This window comes from Pollicipes pollicipes, unplaced genomic scaffold (assembly GCF_011947565.3).
Source record: "Pollicipes pollicipes isolate AB1234 unplaced genomic scaffold, Ppol_2.1 Scaffold_6138;HRSCAF=7277_pilon_pilon_pilon, whole genome shotgun sequence".
Taxonomy (NCBI): Eukaryota; Metazoa; Arthropoda; class Thecostraca; order Pollicipedomorpha; family Pollicipedidae; genus Pollicipes; species Pollicipes pollicipes.
The window spans coordinates 31,350,430-31,372,077 of record NW_023596818.1 but is presented as its reverse complement, the minus strand read 5'-3'; the positions used below and the strand labels follow the sequence as shown (position 1 = coordinate 31,372,077).

At 54.7% G+C, this 21,648-nt stretch overlaps 1 protein-coding gene across 1 annotated transcript in view; it reads left to right on the top strand.

Annotated features, from left to right (window-relative positions):
• LOC119106276 (transmembrane protein 107) overlaps positions 1 to 20,190 on the top strand; it is a 40,600-nt gene extending 20,410 nt beyond the window's left edge. Inside the window, exons 3-5 of the mRNA XM_037229890.1 lie at positions 1,292 to 1,359; positions 12,171 to 12,271; positions 19,555 to 20,190. Of these exons, the coding sequence (XP_037085785.1) occupies positions 1,292 to 1,359; positions 12,171 to 12,271; positions 19,555 to 19,718 (333 nt within the window). The 3' untranslated portion in view covers positions 19,719 to 20,190. The remainder of the gene's footprint in view (positions 1 to 1,291; positions 1,360 to 12,170; positions 12,272 to 19,554) is intronic.
• Positions 20,191 to 21,648: the final 1,458 nt, after the last annotated feature.

Below are 21,648 nucleotides of genomic sequence, written 5' to 3'. Positions count from 1 at the left end.
TTTTTTTTAGACCCGGTAACTCGTGCACGCGCGCACACGAAGCAGTAGGCACGCACACAGGCTTGCAGCTTTAATGTTCGAGGAATGCAGTTTTTTGTTCGGGCGAGTGCATGTTTGCTTGCTCGAACCGTCTGAAGAAAACGTAAACAAGTGCGCGTGGCTAGTGGCTGTCGAGCTTGTTTTATCAATCGCGACCCCTCTGGGTTTCCTTGGCCTCGTACTTGTGAGTTTAGGTGTGTGATGCATGAGAAGACGCGCTTGGCGTGGCTCCTCTCTGTTTTCTGCCCGTGTTGTCCAGCTCCGGCGGCTTGTCATTTTTAAGGTCTGTCGCAATCTCAGCTTTTGCGTGCTCCCCGGATTCGCTGTTTTCGTTTCACTGTCCTCTTTGTTGGCGTATGCCCTATTCCTCTCATTGCGCAAAACGTGGACAGGTTCCAACGCTTTGTTATTGAGATATCGGCAGGTATTTTTTAATTGAATTGTCAGTGTATCTTGTACCGGGCGACTGAAATGATGGCGCGTTGTAAGCTTCAGCAATTCCGGTTATCTGTGCTATGTGACAGACGGTTCCTTCGCGCATTAGCCTTGCGCGTGCCTGGTCGCATTAATAATTTTACAACGTTTTCACTAGCAGTCATTCACATGTGCAACCTGCACAAGCGTTGCCAGGCCTCAGGCCAAGCCATTCGAAAACTATTCGCTCTATTTTCTGGTCATTATGTTTTGTACTGTATCAGCTCGCGCAACCAAGACCACCGGAACAGTGTGTTTTAATTTCAGAAGTAGCGATCGAGGCCCATTTGTTCCTTTTTATGTGGAGATGCAAATTTATAACTGCATGTTATGCATGCAGTTATGTGTATGCCATGCATGTTAGCTGTGAGGCGATTAGGACGGCGGGCAGTTCGATACGCTGTGTGATTGTCCAGCGTTCTCCCTCGACTCCAACCACAGGGACGTGTGTAGTGGTACGTCTGTACACGCATATGACTGTCGCACTCATGAGTACCATACCGATGTCACTTCAAGAGACAACATTCATGTGAATGTTACGGAGCAGATGGATGATCATCGTTGTTGTTGACGAAGTCAAAATGCCAGATGCGGCTGACAAAACGTACTTGTCACTCGCTGGTTTCATGGCAATTACCGCTTGCGGTGTGCCGCCAAAGCCAATGACAAATCGAGACAGCATTTGTTTAACACCACAGCATGACGGGGTGGGCGCTGCACCAGCGCAGACAATGCACGCCAGAGCGGGTCCTGATGAGGAGCCGGGCTCCTGTTCCAGGAGGACAACGTGGAGGCGTGCCTGCCGTTTGAGTACAGCCCAGACGAGTTCGGCGCCAAGGACACCCAGTGAGTACGGCAACAGGCTGCGGCGGCGGCCGTGCATGGGCGGAGCAGGGCTCACGACGGGAGTCACTTGGAAGGCGTCTGATGCGGTCACTTGGGAGGCCGGCTCGTGATAAGGTCACGTGGGAGACCGGTTCGTGATAGGGTCACGTGGGAGACCGGATCGTGATAGGGTCACATGGGAGACCGGTTCGTGATAGGGTCACACGGGAGACCGGTTCGTGATAGGGTCACATGGGAGACCGGTTCGTGATAGGGTCACACGGGAGACCGGCTCGTGACAGGGTCACATGGGAGACCGGTTCGTGAAAGGGTCGCACGGGAGACCGGCTCGTGAAAGGGTCACATGGGAGACCGGCTCGTGATAGAGCCACGTGGGAGACCGGTTCGTGATAGGGTCACACGGGAGACCGGCTCGTGATAGGGTCACATGGGAGACCGACTCGTGATAGGGTCACGTGGGAGCCCGGCTCGTGATAGGGTCACACGGGAGGCCGGTTCGTGATAGGGTCACACGGGAGACCGGCTCGTGATAGGGTCACATGGGAGACCGGCTCGTGATAGGGTCACGTGGGAGACCGGCTCGTGATAGGATCACATGGGAGACCGGCTCGTGATAGGGTCACGTGGGAGACCGGCTCGTGGTAGGGGCACATGGGAGACCGTCTCCTAATAGGGACACATGGGAGACTGGCTCGTGATAGGGACACATGGGAGACCGGCTCCTAATAGAGACACGTGGGAGACCGGCCCGTGATAGGGTCACATGGGAGACCGGCTCCTGGTAGGGACACATAGGAAATCGGCTCCTAACAGCAGACCCATGGGAGATCGGCTCCTGGCAGGGCACATCAGAGACCACCTCATGATGAGAGGCCCATGGAACATCAGCTTCTGATTGGGACGCATTGGAGACCGACTCCTGGTGGGACACAGGGATGACGGACTCCTGATGGGGACTCAGGAGACACCAGATCCCTGACAGGGATCCATGGAAGACCGGCTCCAGCGGAGATCATTAAGCATGGGGCGCTACCGGAGACCGCGTGAAGACAGCCGTGGGCGGGGCCGTGGGATAGGCCGTCCCCGCAGAGGGTGCGTGGGAATAACGCAGGCCGCTGCCCGCGGACCTGTGAGAAGAGTCCCGGGCTGGTGGCCCTCCCACTGGTAATATGTCACGAGCCGCATCTCGACAAGTGGTGTGGGAGCCAGCCGCGCTGGTGACCATAGCTGTTGCATGCGCCGGTAAACGATCCGGTGATTGATGCTGCTGGCCTCGCGGGACCCAGGACCGCAAAGACCAGTTCTCTGGATGCCCAGCCCGGTGGTCTCTCACACGGCGTCTCCTGGTTACCTCCACGGCGAGTCACGTAGGCTTATATTGATGACGCAACTGGACTCGGGTGAAAAACTGTGGTGAAACCTCAGGACCATTTGCGTCTTATAATAGCACCGGTTGGTGCCATTGCAGCGCTATCAGGATATCAAAATGAAATACATTTTGATTTTTTCGGGTCCAAATTACGCTGTCAACCCTTTGTAACAGCACTACACTTCTTCCTTGCTTGACAGCCCCAGGGTGTGTCCCGAGTCCGGGACAGTTGCATTTGTCGTAACCGCCATCGTCACGACTACGGCAGAGTCTGCTGATGGCTGTTGTCGGCTTTTACGGATTAAAGGTACCACTTTTCAGCTGTTTTAATCCGCACATTGCGGGCCTGCGGTTGTAAAACCGGCACCTCCACTGGTGTGAATGACGTCAGGACCAATGAACGTTTGTGCTTGGCACAGCGGGTGGCATGGGCTTGGTAACGAGAAGCGCATTGGTTGAAGGCTGAACCAAGACCCTATGGCAGTGACGCAACTTTCTCCAAAATATCAGCCCGCAGCCCAGCCCGCCTCGCCTAGCGAGTGAGTCAGCCCGCGATAGTCCGCTATGCTACAATTCTGATCTGCCATTAACCCGCAAGAACTGACTTTTTGCTATATGCATTTTATCATTTCACTTTAATTTTAAACATATGCATTAAAGTGTCCATAAAATAGCATGTTCTTGTCCAACACGTAGCATGGTTTTGCTAACACCAGTGGTTGTGCTCAGAAAACGGCAATCATACTTCATGCACAATGGAGTTGTGCAGGTGGCATGATCATTTCGTCACATGCCGTTTCTGCTAAAATCGCATGCATCAACTAATAGCTTTGCGCTGATGGGTAAAAAATGTTGGATGTTCTTAGTCATGGGAAGTTTCAGTTTCTTGCGATTTACATAAGCTCAAAGCTCAAAGCTCATGGGACTGTTTCTTAATTTCAACGATGTCAATTTCCATGAAGGAAACAGGGCCAGGTATATATGGTATTTGGTATGGTGTTTGCTATATGGTATTTGCTGTCTTTAAGGGGATATATTATGCAACCATACTATGTAAACACCTCATGGTAGCTTTGCAATGATCTGCACTTTTCTATAACCACCACCCACATTCCAGTCCACCACCACTGCCCACGTTCCAGGCCATAAACAAACTATGTCACCACTTTTCAGCTTCGACAACTGTGGCGCAATAAATGCGCCAGTAACTGTTGGTTGTATTGACAAGTGAACGAAGCAAGGGCGATGAAAGGCTCACAGTTTCCTATACATTTGGATATTGATTTTGATTTGTGAGGGACGTGTTTTGTGTAGACCAGGGAAGGTTGAGTGCACCACACCGGCACAATAAGAGCCAAGTGCGGTGTAGCTGCATGCATATTTTGATTTGTGAGGGATGTGTTTTGTGCAAACCAGGGAAGGTTGAGTGCACCACACCGGCACAATAAGAACGAAGTGCGGTGTAGCTGTATGTATATTAAGGGGTCCACCTAACTGCTACTTAATGAGGTCAGGCTACAGTTTTGATTTCTTATTCCTGAATTTTCAGTGAGTTGTTTGCTTTAAGCGGTTCAATTTGTGCAACCTGGTTTACTGGTTTGTCATGTCGGCCATGGGCTTTCTGCCACCGGTCCTCGTGCTGTAAACAAAATACAGTTATGTTTGTTCCATGATTGTGTTGTGTTTGGCAGCACACTCTGGTCTCGGGATGTTTTTAAAACTTTAGAAATAGTAAAAAAAAAATGCATGCTTTGGCGCACTCAAAGCTTTGACCCACAAAAGCCTGCCAAGTCTGGTCCATAACCCAGCTAAAAGTCCGTGGGTTCCTGCTGGTCAGAAACTGGCGGACTGGCGGGCTGAAGAGTTGCGTCTCTACCCTATAACAAAGGTTGAATAAGTGTGTCTCTATAGAACACGTGATACTACATTTCCCAAAGCCAAGGTGTGTTCGAAAAACGATACTTTGGTAAAAGCCATTAGGGGAGAAATCAAAACCATACTATAACGTTTCGCTGAATTCGCGAGATAAGAGCGTCATGTTTGCGTATTTGTCTTCTCTAAACCGGGTGTTTCAAGCTTTTGTGGCATTTATTGCGCAAGCATTTTGCGAGATTGGAGTATTCCAAACATTGCATCACACATACGTTGGAAAAAGCTAGGCAAAGGTCATTTATTACTTTCATAGCGGTGAACTGGGACTTCAGTGAGATTTCTCCCACAGGAGCGAGTACTTCGGATCCAAACTCTGACCTTTTTAGAAGGACTTCGAGAAACTGGCATTGCCGATCAAATCGGATACATCTCATGTAAAATAGGTGAGAAGTGTAAAAAGGTGACACGCTCCCTTTAAAACGGCCCAAAACGTGAGGCGACCTTTTCTATGAGTGTCGTTTGAAGTCCTATGTATTTCACAACGGAAAATAGACATTCCTTGCATGAACTGGTATCTTTGCCTTTTTGGACAGAACTGTTGGCGGAATATGAGCTCCCGCACATAGGCGTCCCGCGCTGAAATATAGTGGAATATGGACAAGGAACAGGCGCCTTCATCATGGAATGGCACCTCTGTCATATCAACCGACACCAGCCATAAACACTCCTCCATGTCTCTGTGATGTTAAGCGGACTCTAGACAGAAAACGGACGCCGTTTCATAACTGAACTTCCCGATGATCACAAGAGAGGAATGTAGTAAAGATGAGGGTATTCTCTGTAAATGGCGCACATGTGATATCAAGCTGAATTAGCAACGAAAACACATTACGTCACAAACGTGAGTGCGCATTGGAGGTGATGGCGGAGGATGAGCGGCGCCGTAGAAGGGTCCCCTTGCGATACAAGAGGAACTGGCGACGTAAAAGAGAGGCGCATTTTCTCGACTGGGTTCCCTGTGGTTGTGCGCGTAATTACTGACGGCAATGGTTCTGGATACCCTCTTTATTGGTGAGGTAATGATAGATGTCTGCGCCTCAGTTGGAGCTATTCCGGTAGTTATCTAGCCGGAAATCGATTCTTCCCACGAACCGAATTAAAAACCCAGCGCCATTCATTGTTTCAGCTGCCAGATCGGATGAAGATTGATAGCGATTGTGTCATGAGGTCATCGGTAAACTTTTCCTGCACCTGTGCTCCGGTTTTTGAACCGTAGGCCTTCAAAGGATTGCGACTCCCATTGTTCTTTTTCGCCAAACGGTGATCTAGGCAGCAGCTGGTGAGCAATGCATGCAGCAACGTAATCGATATTCTGTAGGACCAGTCGAATGCCCAGGTAAGTGCAAGCAAACAGGGATGTGCTCTTGACTTGGCGAAATGCAGGTGTCGCGGCCCCTGCCACGCGCCGGTCCTCCCAGTCAGAAAACACGAGATCAAGCCGACTTACACCGAACTTTGCCTGGTGCCCATGGCATTCTTGGTGGCGGTGACCAACAGCAGGACTGCGTCGTGTCAAACAGTCGAGGCAGCCGTACGTCAGAGCAGCCAGCAGTTGTACCGACAAGCGGGCGCCATCGGCTCTGGAGTGGCCGCCGGCTCCGCCGCCGTCACAAGAGCCCGCAGTGCGGCGGAGAATGTTCGCTCCGCTGGTGACTGAACAGGGCCGACTCCCTCGCAGCGTGCTCGCTGATGAGGCGTGCGGCTGCGCCGGGAAGGAGCCGCCGCCTGCGCACTCGGACGGGCGCTGAACGAGCGTGCACGGGGACACTGGGAACATCCTGTGGCTGCAAAATTGCCATGGAAGACAGCTGTCACGCTGAGGCGGTTCCAGTCGGGCCTGGGAATGGCGTGTTGGTCGGCCCCTCTCTGGAGGAGCGCGGGGGCGAGCGGGTCGGCACTGCCCGGCGGACGGCCACTTACCTGGTCCACTGCCGGGCTTCTGGTGGCGGTGCTCCCGCCACCTGACTGATCTGTAGGTAAAACTTTCTTACGTGCCTCGTGCACTAATTGGATGATTGGGGCCTGGCGCGTCTGTCTGCTTGAAATGTTTTGGATTGGGATACCGATGGAATGAGTGGGTACATTCGTCAGTGAATGGTTATCAGGAGGAGAGCATGCGTCCTTGGTCTGTGAGAGGCCGTCATGCAGAAGGCGCATTTATGGCTATGCTTTACGCCGGTTGCATAAAGGGGTGCTCTTTAATGGTGGGAGCCTGCACTAAGCCGACGAGGAGCAGGCGCTTACGTGGGTTCCCGATCCCGTCATGTATCAGAGTCGGCCGTCTTGATCACCACAGTTCCGGCCCGCGACCGGCGCATTGTGGAACGCGCCCAACGAGTGCTTCAGATTCAGCTGTGCACGTGTGTTTTCGTGCTAGACCCCATCGCGGGTTGTTATGTCACCCAGCATTTGTCGCTGACCCAGTTACTTCTTGCAGCCGCCTTGCGTCAATGTGACAGCTGAGCACCGCGGCTGTTCGGGAATCTGTGCCGTGTTGTAAACTTGGCCGGGTTGCCGGGCGGCGACGCGGGCGACTTTCTTCACGGCTCGTCCCTGCCGGCGTGTGACGTCACTGGTGTCCGCTGCCGTGACGGTCACGGGCTGGCGGCGGAGTATCGCCACCCGGGGCCCGGAAGGGCTTCACGTCGGCGCGTGCGCTGGAGGATGGAACGGCGGCCGTTTGGAATCTGCGTGAGGTGACCGGAATGTGCCGGCGTGTTCGTCTCCACGCCGGCTGAACTGATATCGGACTGGAGAGACACGTTTGGCTGATCGGGGCTCAGATTTCAAGGGACCTTCACTGGGCCGACTGCCCTGGAATCAAGACTTCGACTGACACGCACCAGGCCGACTAGGCTGGAATCAAGGCTTCGACTGACACGCACCAGGCCGACTAGGCTGGAATCAAGACTTCGACTGACCCGCACCAGGCCGACTAGGCTGGAATCAAGACTTGGAATGACCTGTACCAGGCCGACTGCCCTGAAATCAAGACTTCGACTGACCCGCACCAGGCCGACTAGGCTGGAATAAAGACTTGGAATGACCTGTTCCAGGCCGACTGCCCTGAAATCAAGACTTCGACTGACCTGCACCAAGCCGGCTACGCTGGAATCAAGACTTGACCCGCACTGCACCGACTTTCCGGGAATTTCAATGGATCGGAAAGGCGCTGACATAGCGTGTCCAACAAACTGACATCCATTGAGCTGGAGCTATACAGCGCCCGTGCGGATCACCGCGCGTTCACACTAGAGATCTCCTTGACTGCCCGCGGACTATGCTTTTTTGTGTCTGTGGGTCGACCAGCTTCTCTCTGCGACGTCCCATTCCAGCTTAGTGAACACAACGTGCGCCTTCAGCGGTGAGCGGTCGCTGGGACGCCGGGCTCGCCTGCTGCCGTTGAACCCGCTAAGATGTCTGTCCGTGAGACAAAGTACACGGATGTCGGGTTGTCCCGAGCTCTAAGGCCGGGAGATGAACCGATGGCACATTCACCCATACCACCACATAAAATTTATATCGCATTAATATGTATGCGAATACGTGTCGACAGGTAGATCGAGGCAGACGTGTAAACCTGTGCATTAAAAGGTGTGATGTTGCCATACGCCATGCAAACAAATTTCCCCTCCGTGGCGGGCTAGGATGGTTTCTCAATGGAAATTGTTGGGACCTGCGCCCCCTCCCTATTTGCAAAGTCCATTATGCGCGCTGCCGAATGCGAACCAGGCCCGAAGCGGCAGCCGCGCGCCTGGCCGCTGGCGGGCCACCTCGACCTTGGTTGATCGCCCTCTCGCTCCTCGGGGGACCGGCTGACACCCGCAGCCCTGTACCGAGTGGCTGGCCGTGCCTCGGCGGCAGCACTCTCCCGGTGAAAAGGAACAGATGGGGGTCACGTGCTGGGCACATGTTCCAGCCCATCGCTGTTATTATTGAAGATGTCCGGCGGCGTTTTTCGCTGCTGGAGCCTGCCCCAGTTAACCGCGGGCGCGTCTTCAGCGGCCGAGCGAGACCGCAACGCGTAATTTCGCGAGTCCGGGCAGCGCCGCAGCCAACACACAGCTGGCTCATGCCCGCGAAAGCCGCGGAGCCGCGGCGCATGCACTGCGGAGGCTCCAGACTGCGGGGGCTGTCATTGGGGGAGTGGTCGGTGGGTCCTGCGCCGCGTGTAGCTGGCTCGTCAGTTCCGCGCGGCTCACGGCCATGGGAGCTGTGAATTTTAATACGATCGCGCCCAACATGGCCTCCGGATCTGGGCAGATGCGATAGTGGTGCCGTGAATGGCTAGACTTAGGTCCGATAGATGTGCCAGAGATCGTTGTGATGCGATGGCTGAATGCTTGAAGAATCAACGAAATGGCATGAGAATGCCCATTGTCCCAAGGGAGGACAGTATGGTCTTGTTTCAAATGTGAAGAAATATTTTTCGCGAATATAATTTTGGTTTGCTCTCTGTCGGTATATCACAATAACTGAGTAGGGGAGGATGAGGATCTTGTGGGCATAATTCTGATAATGCTGATACATGGGTATCATATACTGGTACATATGGCATCATTCCTAACCACGGCCCCAGGTCAGCTTCACGGACCTCCGACACTGCGGTCGGACTTCCGCTCGATTATACACAAGTTGAATCGATTTCATGCCGTCTAAGCCACAAGAAATCGCTTTGCTTACAGCGTCTCTCACTGTCGTCTAGGATTCATTACACCACTGAAGCTTCGTTGCCGCCGAGTTTAGCACCCACCGTGTCGTGTGACCCCCATCTGCACCTCTCCCGCCCCCTCTCGCGGGGCATCCAGCTCATCCGTTGCGGATTCGGAACTAAAAATCGCGATAAGACCGTCGAATGCAGTCGGCGCGCTGCAGCCGGGCCCGCTTGAGCCGAGGTGCACACCTGCATGGCGGCCGGCGCTGCGCTGGCTCGCTCTGACCTTGTCTGCCGCCCGCCGGAGCCGCCGTGATGACCGCAAAGCAAGCAAAGCGCCACGCTTTGGCACCCGTCCAAATGAGGAGTGCAGCTCTTGGTGGTGGCGCGCGGCGACGGAGACGGAAAGTCCATCTACGTCAGCCGGCCTGGGGCGGGGCTGATGCTCCACCGCCGCGCGGGCCTGGGGCGGGGCTGATGCTCCGTCGCCGCGCCGGCGCCCGATTCCAACCGGCTGCGGCCGCAAACGTCAGCGATGCGGCTGGCGTACCGGGTGCGATGTCTGCGATGCGGCTGGTGTACCGGGCGCGATGTCTGCGATGCGGCTGGCGTACCGGGCGCGACGTCTGCGATGCAGCTGGCGTACCCGGCGCTACGTTTCCGATGTGGCTGGCGTACCGGGCGCTACGTATCCGATGCGGCTGGCGTACCGGGCGCGATGTCTGCGATGCAGCTGGCGTACCGGACGCGACGTCTGCGATGCGGCTGGCGTACCGGGCGCGACGTCTGCGATGCGGCTGGTGTACCGGGCGCGATGTCTGCGATGCGGCTGACGTACCGGACGGGACGTCTGCGATGCGGCTGGCGTACCGGGCGTGACGTCTGTGATGCGGCTGGCGTACCGGGCGTGACGTCTGTGATGCGGCTGGCGTACCGGGCGTGATGTCTGTGATGCGGCTGTCGTACCGGGCGAGACGTCTACGATGCGGCTGGCGTACTGGCGTAGTGGCGTATCTATCGCAACGCCAGCGGTGCGGCTGGCGTACCGGGCGTGACGTCTGTGATGCGGCTGGCGTACCGGGCGTGACGTCTGTGATGCGGCTGGCGTACCGGGCGTGACGTCTGTGATGCGGCTGGCGTACCTGGCGAGACGTCTACGATGCGGCTGGCGTACCGGGCGAGACGTCTGTGATGCGGCTGGCGTAGCGTCCGCGGCGTCCGCGACGCGGCTGGCGTACCGGGTGAGACGTCTGCGATGCGGCTGGCGTACCGGGCGTGATGTCTGTGATGCGGCTGTCGTACCGGGCGAGACGTCTACGATGCGGCTGGTGTACTGGCGTAGTGGCGTATCTATCGTGACGTCAGCGGTGCGGCTGGCGTACCGGGCGTGACGTCCGCGGTGCGGCTGGCGTGCCGGGCGCGGCGCGCTCGCCGCACCGCTGCTGTAGATTCCCGCGGCGGGGCAGACCCGGAATTTTCCGTGTTTACGGCGCCTGGGGCCTGGCGCTGGCCGCCGGGAGTGACCGGTTGGCTGTGGTGGGTGCGGCTGGGCCTAGCCGCGTGGCTGTGGTCGGCGTCAGCAGAGCCCATCTACGTGCCCAACGAGGTCTCCGTGCCACCGCCGCACACACCGCAGGTCAATTTATCGTCTGTCTGTGACCCGCTCAGACGAATTCGTCGCTGATTTGGCCGCGAATTACCGTGGGCATGGCCGGGTTGGGTCGGGTTCACGCCGTTCCCAGCACCCGCTGGCCCGGCCGCCGACATGAGCGCCGCCCGACCGGCCGCGGTGGCTAACGGCACATGCCGATGCGGGCCGCGCTCCTGCTGCCAGCTGGCGGAAACTCGGTGAACTCATGGTTCGCACGGCGATCGATAGTCGATTATGGCCACTGGCCACCACGCAAGCGCCGTGAGACATGCTGCAACGGCCTGCGCTGAAGGCAGATCCGCTGAGGAATGCTGCTAGCAGCACAGTTGTTTTGTTTTGTGCCAATAGCATAACTGCTCTGCGTGGACGTTCATCTGTCCGTTGTTTTGCTCACTGATCTGGAGCTATGAAATGGGAGGGATATTTACCGCGACGGCGGCCCATTGCCTCTTCTCTTGGGGTGCATTGGATAGATTGGCATCTCTTGTTTCTTTGCCAGTTTTCAGATACCAAAAAAGGCACTGGTACGCCGTCCGTTGTGCGCCTGCCTCTCACCCGATGTCTCTGAACTGCCGGTGTCTGATGACCGACGGTCTCTGTTGCCTACCTCTGGTAACGCACCGTCTCTGTTGCCTGTGTCTAATGACTGGCGGTCTCTGTTGCCTGCCTCTGGTGACTCACCGCCTCTGTTGCCCGTGTCTGCTGACTTGCGGTCTCTATTGCTCACATCTGGTAACGCACGGACTCTGTTGTCCGTGTCTGATGACCGGCGGTCTCCATTGCCTACGTCTGGTGACGCACGGACTCTGTTGTCCGTGTCTGATGACCGGTGGCCCCTGTTGCCTTTGTGCGGTGACGTACCGACTCTGCTGCCCGTGTCTGATGACCGGTGGTCCCTGTTGTCTATGTCTGGTGACGCACCGACTCTGCTGCCCGTGTCTGATGACCGGTGGTCTCTGTTATCTATTTCTGGTGACGCACCGACTCTTCTGCCCTCGTCTGATGACCGGTGGTCCCTGTTATCTATGTCTGGTGACGCACCGAGTCTGCTGCCGTGTCTGATGACCGGTGGTCTCTGTTATCTATGTCTGGTGACGCACCGACTCTGCTGCCCATGTCTGATGACCGTTGGTCTCTGTTATTTATGTCTGGTGACGCACCGACTCTTCTGCCTTCGTCTGATGCGTTGCTTTCTCTGTTCGCAGGCTGGTCGTCGGCCTTAGTCTGGCCATAGCGCTGATGCTGTTCGAACTGCTCGGCTTCTTCCTCGGCATATCCATGTTTATGCCCACGGCAGCCATGACCTGTATCCTTTTGGGTCATCAAAGGTCGGCTGCATTCTGTTCTGCAAGCCATTGGTTGTATTCCGTGTTGGCCTGAGGTATTGGTGGAAGGTGTAATGTATTTCCGGTTTTGAAATTGGTCATATTTTTTAGTCAGGTGTTGATTTTGGAACGCCAACGTGTTACGCATGGACTTAACTACCATTGGGGACGTTGGCGCCCCGACCCCAGTAAGTGTTGGGCATATTGGACTGTTCTGCGTTTTGGGCGTATTGAACCATTGCTGTTTATTTCTAACCCACCTGAAAGTTTATTAAAATTTTAAAGAGATCCCAGTAACCAGCAACGTTTAGGTTGTGATTAGGTGAGTGATGGTACATTCATGATCATTCAGTTGCATTTTTGTCGCATCTATAGTTGTCAGTTGTTGTCTAGTAGCAGACGTCGGTGGTATCTTTTTATAGGGATCGGCTGCTAGCCCTACCCCCCCCCAAAAAAAAAAATCGCCTTTGGCTTTGGTGTGCGCCAGCTGCGTCAGGCTCTCCCAATGCGCTGGGGGTTATTGTTTTTTACAGGGGTTTTCCCTTTGTGGTGCAGTACCTCTGCCAAGCTCTAGCTCAGCATCGGAGCTTGGAGAGAAGAGCGCCGCAAAGCGGTTTTTTGCAGTATTTTGATTCGTAACCAGGTGGAATTGGTGTTGCCGGTAACGCAAAATTGCTTTCGAATTCCCAGCAGGGTAATGTGGTTGCCCTTGGTTTGTGAGCCCTCATGCTGAAGATAACTAAATTAAGACACAATTAGGTGCCTGTGAAAGGAAAATATCAAACAGGAATGTACCAAAAAGAAGATATCAAAAGATATCAAACAGCCATTAGGATGAGTTATGACATGAGGCGCTGAGATTCTGCTGCTAATTTGTCATGTTATTTCTAATGATTGTCTCGCATTCGCATCACTCGATGCCACTTGAGTCGTCACGCTTTGGAATTTGTGTAATAGGCATCGCTTTCACTTTGAGCCACTCACTGCAAGTAAGCTCAGTGGCCTGAGGATGAGATCTTTTCCAGCGGTTTCTCCGCACGTAACGTGAGTGACGAGTCATTGGGATCAATTATCTGTAAGTTGATCTCGTGTGGTCAGCCGGCGCCGCGCCAGCCGCCAACGTGTACTGCCTCGTTACACCTGCTAGCCATGTTCATGCATCGCGGTGAGAGGTGTGGCGAGGTGTGTCGCGTTCTCTTTACAAAGAGAACTATAAGAAGATTCACAGCGCATCGTGAAGGGAAATTTAGATTCGTTGCATATATATTTTATTTGGTTTATCTTGCCCAAGCGGTATGCCGACTGGATGCTGCGTTTTACTCACGAACCCGTACATGCCCCGGGATGTGCCTTGATTAACGCACAATGACCAACTTGCATGAACACCAGTCAAGTCAAGAACACCAGTCAAGTCAAAATCTCCCCAATCACCAACCTCTCAATCAGCTGAGACTTCACTTTGTCTGCTCACGGGTTCTTCACTTTCGCCTGCGATTGTTCTTGGTCGTCTGGAGGCCTAAAGACGTCCAATTTTGTGGGTTGTGTCATAAAACTGTGTCTGTTCGGTCAGTTATGGGCCTTTTCGGGGCACAAGGAGGGGGGAGGGGGGGCATGGCCCTCTGAATCTGCCACTGGCCCGAACAGCTTAATAAATGGGGCCCCGACAGGAGCATGGGGCCCTCCATTTAAATAGAAGCACCCAAGACGCGGTGTGGAGGGCTCGGAACGATCGGGTGCGTCCGAGGAGGTGCGCAGATGAGCCCCAACAAGTGGGGCCTTCCATTCAAATAGGAAGTACCCTAGACCCCGTGTGGCGGGCCCCTGAACGATCGAATGTGCCCAAACAGGTTAACAGATTGGCCTCCGACAAGGGCTTAGGGCCCCACGCAAGTGTCAGGAATTTGAAGGGCCCTCGACCAACGTAGGGGGCCCATGAGCATATTGCGAGTGGGTCGGTAGGTTAACCGAAGCCAACGTGAAGGGCCCCCTGAACAACCGAGAATACCTGGGCAGGTTAACATGTATGGTTCCGGCTAAAGTGTACAGAGGCTTTCGGGCTAATGGGAAGAATCCGTGGAAGGCCACTGATCGACGAGAGTGCCCGGCATGCTAGCAGAGAGGACCGCGACAACAGCCCAGGGCCCTCCGAGCAAGTGCAAATAAATCAAGAGCACCGTGGAAGGCTCCTTAGTGATCGGATTGGCCTTGCAAGTGGACATATAGGGCCTCGGGAACAGCGTGGGCTTCTTTACAGCGTAATGAGCCTTGAAATCTCCCACTCACCGCCCTCTCAATCAGTGAAGAAATATTTTGTCTGTTCCTAGGCCCCTCGCTTTCGCCCGCACTTGGTTGCCTGTTATCCCGAAGACATCCAATGTTGTTGCGTTTTGTGTTTAAAAAACTGCGTCTGTTCAGCCGGCTACGGGCCCCTTCGAAGCCTGTGGGCCCCTTCGGGAGCCAAGGAGGACCATGGCTCCGTGCCCTCCCCCCCCCCCCCCCCTTTAGGATCCACCACTGGCGGAGTCCCGCCGTCTTTGGCCCATCCCCCAGAACCTGTCCCTGAGAGGTCATGGTGCTGGTCGTCACGAAACACCATTCTCCACGACCCACATTTCGCTTACCCTGGGATGGGACGCTCGCTTCCTCGTGCATGCGCACAACTCGGCTGCGGCCCCTGCATGTCTGTTATGGCTGTCCCTGCCACCTAGCGGACTCCAGTGCCGGCGCAGCTGACACCTCTGGTGGATGCCACCTGGCGGCAGGTACCCGAACCAACTACCCCGTGGTGTCAGGTACAGCCGGACCTGCGTCACACCCGACAGACGGCCCCCGTGTCTCCTCCCGCTCACTCGCACAATGTCGGCCGCTGAGCGGTAGGCGAGCCCCGCACGGGGGCGCGTGAAATACTTCACGTGGCATGTCGGAGCTTGGTTGTATTTCTCAGCCAGCTGTAACTCACCTGGCCACATATCCCCCGGAACACTTCTCAAAATGGTAGGATTTATCGTTTGTGGGCAAAAATGACGGTGTTCAGCGTACCTTCGCACCATGTTTAGGCCAGTATTGGATATTGTTCTGCGCCAAGACAGTTTGCCCCGTATAAAAATAAGAAGAATCAGAAAATGAATGGCCAAAACCCAGGACTGCAGGGGGGTGGAATAAAATCCAGGTGATATCACCAAGTCGAGTACCTTTTTCAAGTTGGCATTAGATTCAGACTCATATTCATGTCGACACTCACCCGGCAGTGGGGTTTCTATTGACCTGAAAATTTGCCCAAAGCTGTAGCGTGACCTTGTGATCGCGTTAAAGACAGGAATCAAGGCTGGCGCGCAATGTCCTGCAGGCCCTACGCCTATTACGGATGAACGGAGTTGTAGTGTAGTTGTGGAGTGTAAGGCCATAACATTTTAAACGGTCCCCCTCGGTTTTCGCCAAAACTTGTGTAAAGATGGATTTTGATCTACTCATCACGACAAGCACAGAGGCCGCAGCGCCAATCACGGGTTTTCTAGCAGATCAAAGTTGCGAATGCCGATCTGCATATAAATCAGAATCTCTCGCCAACTTGACGAACCAATGTTGAGTGGTCTCCTCTTGACGAAATCCTGGATCCGCCCCTGTGTCAGTGGCAGATATCTATATCTTTACTCGTCCCGCTGACGAGGTGCGTCTACTATTCACAGCGATAAAGAACAATCAAAACAGTGTGCATATTGGCAATGGGCAACTTCCACACAAACTGAAGTTGTGCCTCCATATCACCAAGGCGACACTTAAAAGATTTAAAACAATAAAGGAAAACAACAACGTAAAAAATTGGTTGAATTTTATGAGGAAAAATTCCAACTGACTCACTTTTCTGTCCGACTGACAACTGACAATTAACCTTGTGTGATAAAATTATACCGATTTGGTCTGTGGAGTATAATGTTAGCCCGAACAAAGTTGCGGAAGGGGGCGACGCCCCCTCTCCTGGTCTTAAAGTTTCGGAAGGTACAAGTACTCCCTGCCTTCTGCCCCCCCCCCCCCCCCTCCTCCCTCCCACCCCCGCGCCCATGATTTCCAGCATAAGAACTCAACGCAGAAAAGGCATAGGCAGGCGGCCTTTCTCCGTTTATCTCAAGACTGCACTAGTACTTCATCTCGGGACGGCTAGATGGCGATACTTGCTGGTCGTCACAAAATTCCAGCGACCACTGAAACTTCATTACAGAGGCTAACGGTCCCAAAAGCTGGCCCACGCAACTCGTAGGACGTCATAGCGTGGGGTGTGTGGCGGTTTATTGACCAGACTGGCGGTGTCACTCCGAATGGTTCGGCTCTCCCAGCATCTGAATGAATGAAGATTATGAGGGCGGAGACCGTTAATTTATTCCGAACGGCTTGCATGCATGGCTCCGTGTTCAGGATACTTGCTAAACATAGCGTGTTGCGTGTACCCGGAACACGCAGACCAAGCTGTGCGGTCCAGTGGCTCGTTGCACGCCTCGACCCCCTTTCGGCGGAGAGGACTGTTGAGCGTCGCACGTGCCGCACAATGCTGCGGCGCAGTCGTCCCGGGTGGACGGTCTCCTGTCAATGTCGGCGTCAACCTCGCCGCGATCCCAGTGGGGTGTTCGGTTGTCTGGGGGCGTGTTCGATGACCGCCTGTTGGTGCGAGACTGTCTGAGGGTGTGTTCAACGACCGCGTGTTGGTGCGGAACTGTCCAGGGCCCCTGTCCTTTTTCTCACGCTGGTTCGAATCCGTCCAGGTTACTTTTACGGACCCCACATCCGCCGGTATTTGGTTACGCCAATGACATTGCGTGCATTGGGAGAGAATCCGACGCTGTTGACTCCCTGCCCGCAGGGGCGTTTGCTGGCCAGCGATCGCTACTTTTGAAAATTAACACGCGTCACTCCCGTTTGGGTGACAACATGACGCCAGGTGATGTGACTCAAGTTTGGATGACAATATGACGGCAGGTGATGTGACTCCCGTTTTGGTGACAATATGACGGCAGGTGATGTGACTCCCGTTTGGATGACAATATGACGGCAGGTGATGTGACTCCCGTTTTGGTGACAATATGACGGCAGGTGATGTGACTCCCGTTTGGGTGGCAATATGACGGCAGGTGATGTGACTCACGTTTGGGTGGCAATATGACGGCAGGTGATGTGACTCACGTTTGGGTGGCAATATGACGGCAGGTGATGTGACTCACGTTTGGGTGGCAATATGACGGCAGGTGATGTGACTCCCGTTTGGGTGGCAATATGACGGCAGGTGATGTGACTCAAGTTTGGGTGACAATATGACGGCAGGTGATGTGACTCCCGTTTGGGTGGCAATATGACGGCAGGTGATGTGACTCACGTTTGGGTGACAATATGACGGCAGGTGAGGTGCTGTTTTCCTGTGCCGTACCCAGTCCCGCTGTTTTGTATTAACTAAAATCAAAGTAACTGAAAATTGAGATGAAGTAATGTACTGGAGGACGACCTAATGTAAAGGGCATCTAGACATTTCACATCATACATTTATTTTTGGTAGTCTGTAAGCATCTCGTGCGAAATGAATTGGGATGGTGCAAAACCAAGGATTTTCCTTCGAACTATCACGGCTACCTTGCCGAGCCTTGCCGGGCCGTGAATTTACGGCGGATGGGAAAACTGGTTACTGAGCTATGACCTTGTTTATTTCGGAGAGGTGAGGTGCTGACTGTTTTGGTAACTGATGCCGCACAGAAATGCTGCTGACATAGTAATAAGTTGCCAGTTTTCATGTACGTAAAATAAATCGTTAAAGACCTCCAGATTTTTCGTCTTCTGACTTGTGTACCCTGTGACTTTTTTAATTTTGGGGGGAAAGCATGGATGGGCTCTTCGTACACATATCCAATAGCTTTTTGAATGCCGCATAACTGGATGCTCGAACATACTAAAAAAAAGAGAAACGTTCAGTGAAAGGGCGACAGCGATGGCCGCGTGTGCCAGACGGACGCCACCGGACGGTCAAACGGCCGTCTGAGCTGGTGGTGCTGACACGTGTGCCAGACGGACGCCACCGGACGGTCAAACGGTCATCTGAGCTGGTGGTGCTGACACGTGTGCCAGACGGACGCCACCGGACGGTCAAACGGTCATCTGAGCTGGTGGTGCTGACACGTGTGCCAGACGGACGCCACCGGACGGTCAAACGGTCATCTGAGCTGGTGGTGCTGACACGTGTGCCAGACGGACGCCACCGGACGGTCAAACGGTCATCTGAGCTGGTGGTGCTAACACGTGTGTCCCATTGTCATGGTAGGCTCCTCTGGAGGGTCGGTTTCAATCTTAACGAGATATCTTAATGGGAACGTGCAATTTTCGTCTGTGTGATCTTGCCGGCTTCGTAGGCACTAACGGTTTGAACCTTTTGAAAGGCTTTAACAGCGCTGGGCTGAAATGAAATGAATGTAGATTATAGATGAGACCATCAAAATTGCAACGTATCTATGGCTGTAGGTCCCAACAATACGCGTGTACCATAATACGCACTTAAATGGATTCACAGTCAAGTATTGTAAAGTCAGTGGAGTTCGGACCTCACACACAGCTTCCACCATGAAACGTTGGAAAGAAGCCCGTCATGTCGGCCCAATGTCGCATGTAGGCGGTCCAAAACGTAAGGCTCACTGCAGCGTAGCCTGACGGCCGATAACCTGACCTGACTGAACCTGACGGACGACATTGTCCGTAACCTTACGAAGACCGAACGACCCTCGGTCTACGTTGGTGCGAGGCCTTTGCGAGCTTCATAGCAGTCCAAAAGTTTTGTGTTCCTGGTTGTGTGACCTTGGATTTGTGCAAGCTCAACAGGAGCAGCTACTTTAGTAAGGCATCGGCTCAGCTTTGATGTCTGCTGTTTTTAGTGCACCAATGTCATTCGCTTATCATAACCATGTTTGTTTTATGTGGGCCATTCATTTTAAATGTTTTGGGATAAATCTGGGATTTGAGCTTGGTTTCCGCTTGTTGAAGCCGCCAAAGCTTGCCACATGGGCTTGGAAACCAGCGCCCAGGGAAGATCTTCAGCCCCACGAATAAGTAAAGTGAATTTATAACTGATTTTTGCTTCCGGTCTGTTCAGCCGCACACGACTACAGAACCTATTTTTCGTACCATGCAACGGCACCACCTATTACGCTTCACCCGGCGCCCAGCAAGTCTGTGCCGTTCCCTGTGCCCAGCTGTCGTGTGTCACTCGCCGCGTGATCTCCTTGACGGCGGCGCGCAGCTATCCTGTGCCACTCGTCAGCGTCGGTGGCGCTGGCCTTCCTGGTGTTCCACATGTGGGACTGCGACCTCTACTGGCTGATCCTGGCGCTCTGCTCCGTGCCGCCGGCGCTCGTCGAGCTCGTCATCGTCATCGGCGTCGGCGGGCTCAAGAGAGGCTGGTGAGGAGCGAGGCTGGCCGTCGCCGCCGCGCCGAGCCGCTGTTTGCGGCCGCCCTGGGGCGGTCCATCCCGGCGGCGTCCGGTTCAGACCTGGCCGGAGATCTGAGCGCCGCCGGCGGTCGGTGATGTCGTGTCCCTGGCGTGCTGGGAGCCTTGACTGAGAATGGGCTGAGAACCGCCTGCCACCGGTCATCGTTGGCTGTCTGTGCGTACATCGCCAGCCGTCCGTCCGTCCGTCCGTCCGTCCGTCCGTCCGTCCGTCCTCGCTCCTTCCGTCTGTCGCTCCCGCCGTCCGTCGCTCCTTTCGTCTTGCCATGAACCCATCCTTTTGTCCTTCTGTTCTTCAGTCCTCCTACCCGTCCGTCCTTCCACCCGTCCGTCCTTCCGTCTGTCCGCCCAGCCACTGAAATAGCGGCGAGGCGGTGCGATGTGTGACCGCGTGTGGGGCGGCCGACGGTGTGGTGTGTGGCCGCGAGTGAGGAGGTCGACGGTGTGGTGTGTGGCCGCGTGTGGGGCGGCCGACGGTGTGGTGTGTGGCCGCGAGTGAGGAGGTCGACGGTGTGGTGTGTGGCCGCGAGTGAGGAAGTCGACGGTGTGGTGTGTGGCCGCGTGTGGGGCGGCCGACGGTGTGGTGTGAGGCCGCGTGTGGGGCGGCCGACGGTGTGGTGTGTGGACGCGTGTGGGGCGGCGGCGCTCGGATGGGACGTACCGCGATCGGCAACATCATAACGCAGGCCTGAGAACGGACCGGGTGGAGACCAGGGCCGCGCGGAGGCGTGCGGTCCGTCACCGGCCTGTGTGTCAGGGCTGTGTTCTCGCCGGCGGGGCTGTATCGGGGCCGTGTTCTCGCCGGCGAGGCTGTACCGGGGTCGTGTTCTCGCCGGCGGAGCAGTGTGGATCGTGGAACGGTTCCGCTGGCGAGCGTGCTCTGTCCTGCGCCGCTCGCATTCACGCGCGTGACCGGTGGGTCCTGTTCTTTACCTCTCAGCGTCACATATGTTGTGGGCGTGTTGCGCGCGGAATCTGGCGGCTCTCGAAGCGATGCAACGCGACGGAATTGGATGGATGCACATGCATTTTGATGCTGATGACGGTGCGACCATAAGTCAGCTTGCGTGCGACGCGTGTGGCGTCGCCACACGCGTGTTCTGCGTGAAACCCCCGAGTTCCGGTGGCTGAGCTCCGCCTGAACGCACCCAGGCGTGGGCTTCGATCTCATACGTGAGTCTGATGAATGAATCTGCCATCGTCAGACGTTGTGAATGGACGTTGGGCTGTCTGAGTGACATTTGTAATCATCCACAGTTTTGGCACTTCTTTCAATGACAGACCTTTCCACCCGGTGGAGGTTAAGTGTGTCACTCCATTTAATTTGTGTTATTTATTTTTGTTGTCATTCATTTCGCACTCCGGTTTCGTTCGGCCGCGAGAGCGCGGACGATTTCATTGTTCAGCTACGAATGGGTCGTAAGTTTAAAATTGGTTTGTGATTACTTTCCGGGGATGCTCGCCTTGTCAATCTGAAGTTCGGGGATACGATGGACGTTTATCTTGATTGGTGGAGAAGTACCACCGGGCTCGCTCGACAGTTCGGACTTTTTCCTTCTGCCCTTTGAGAATTCCCCTGCAGCACGTTATTGGTGTGAAGTCCCAAGCCATTGGGCTCTAGTCACGCTCATTCAGTCACAGCTCGCGGACTCCGATGGTGTCCGCATCCATCTCCCCGCTGCACTTAACTGCGGGCTCAGCGCGGTCCGTGCCGCGCTCCTTGCGGTAGCGGGGCGTAATTCCAGTCATCATTGCGCGGTATACATCACATTATCATCCTGCCACGTACCTACCACTTGATATCTGAGGTATTCGTAACGCTAGTAGAAATCACGCGGTTTTGGTGCTGGGGTCACAGCGCGAACATCCGAGCGGTGCCAAGATAT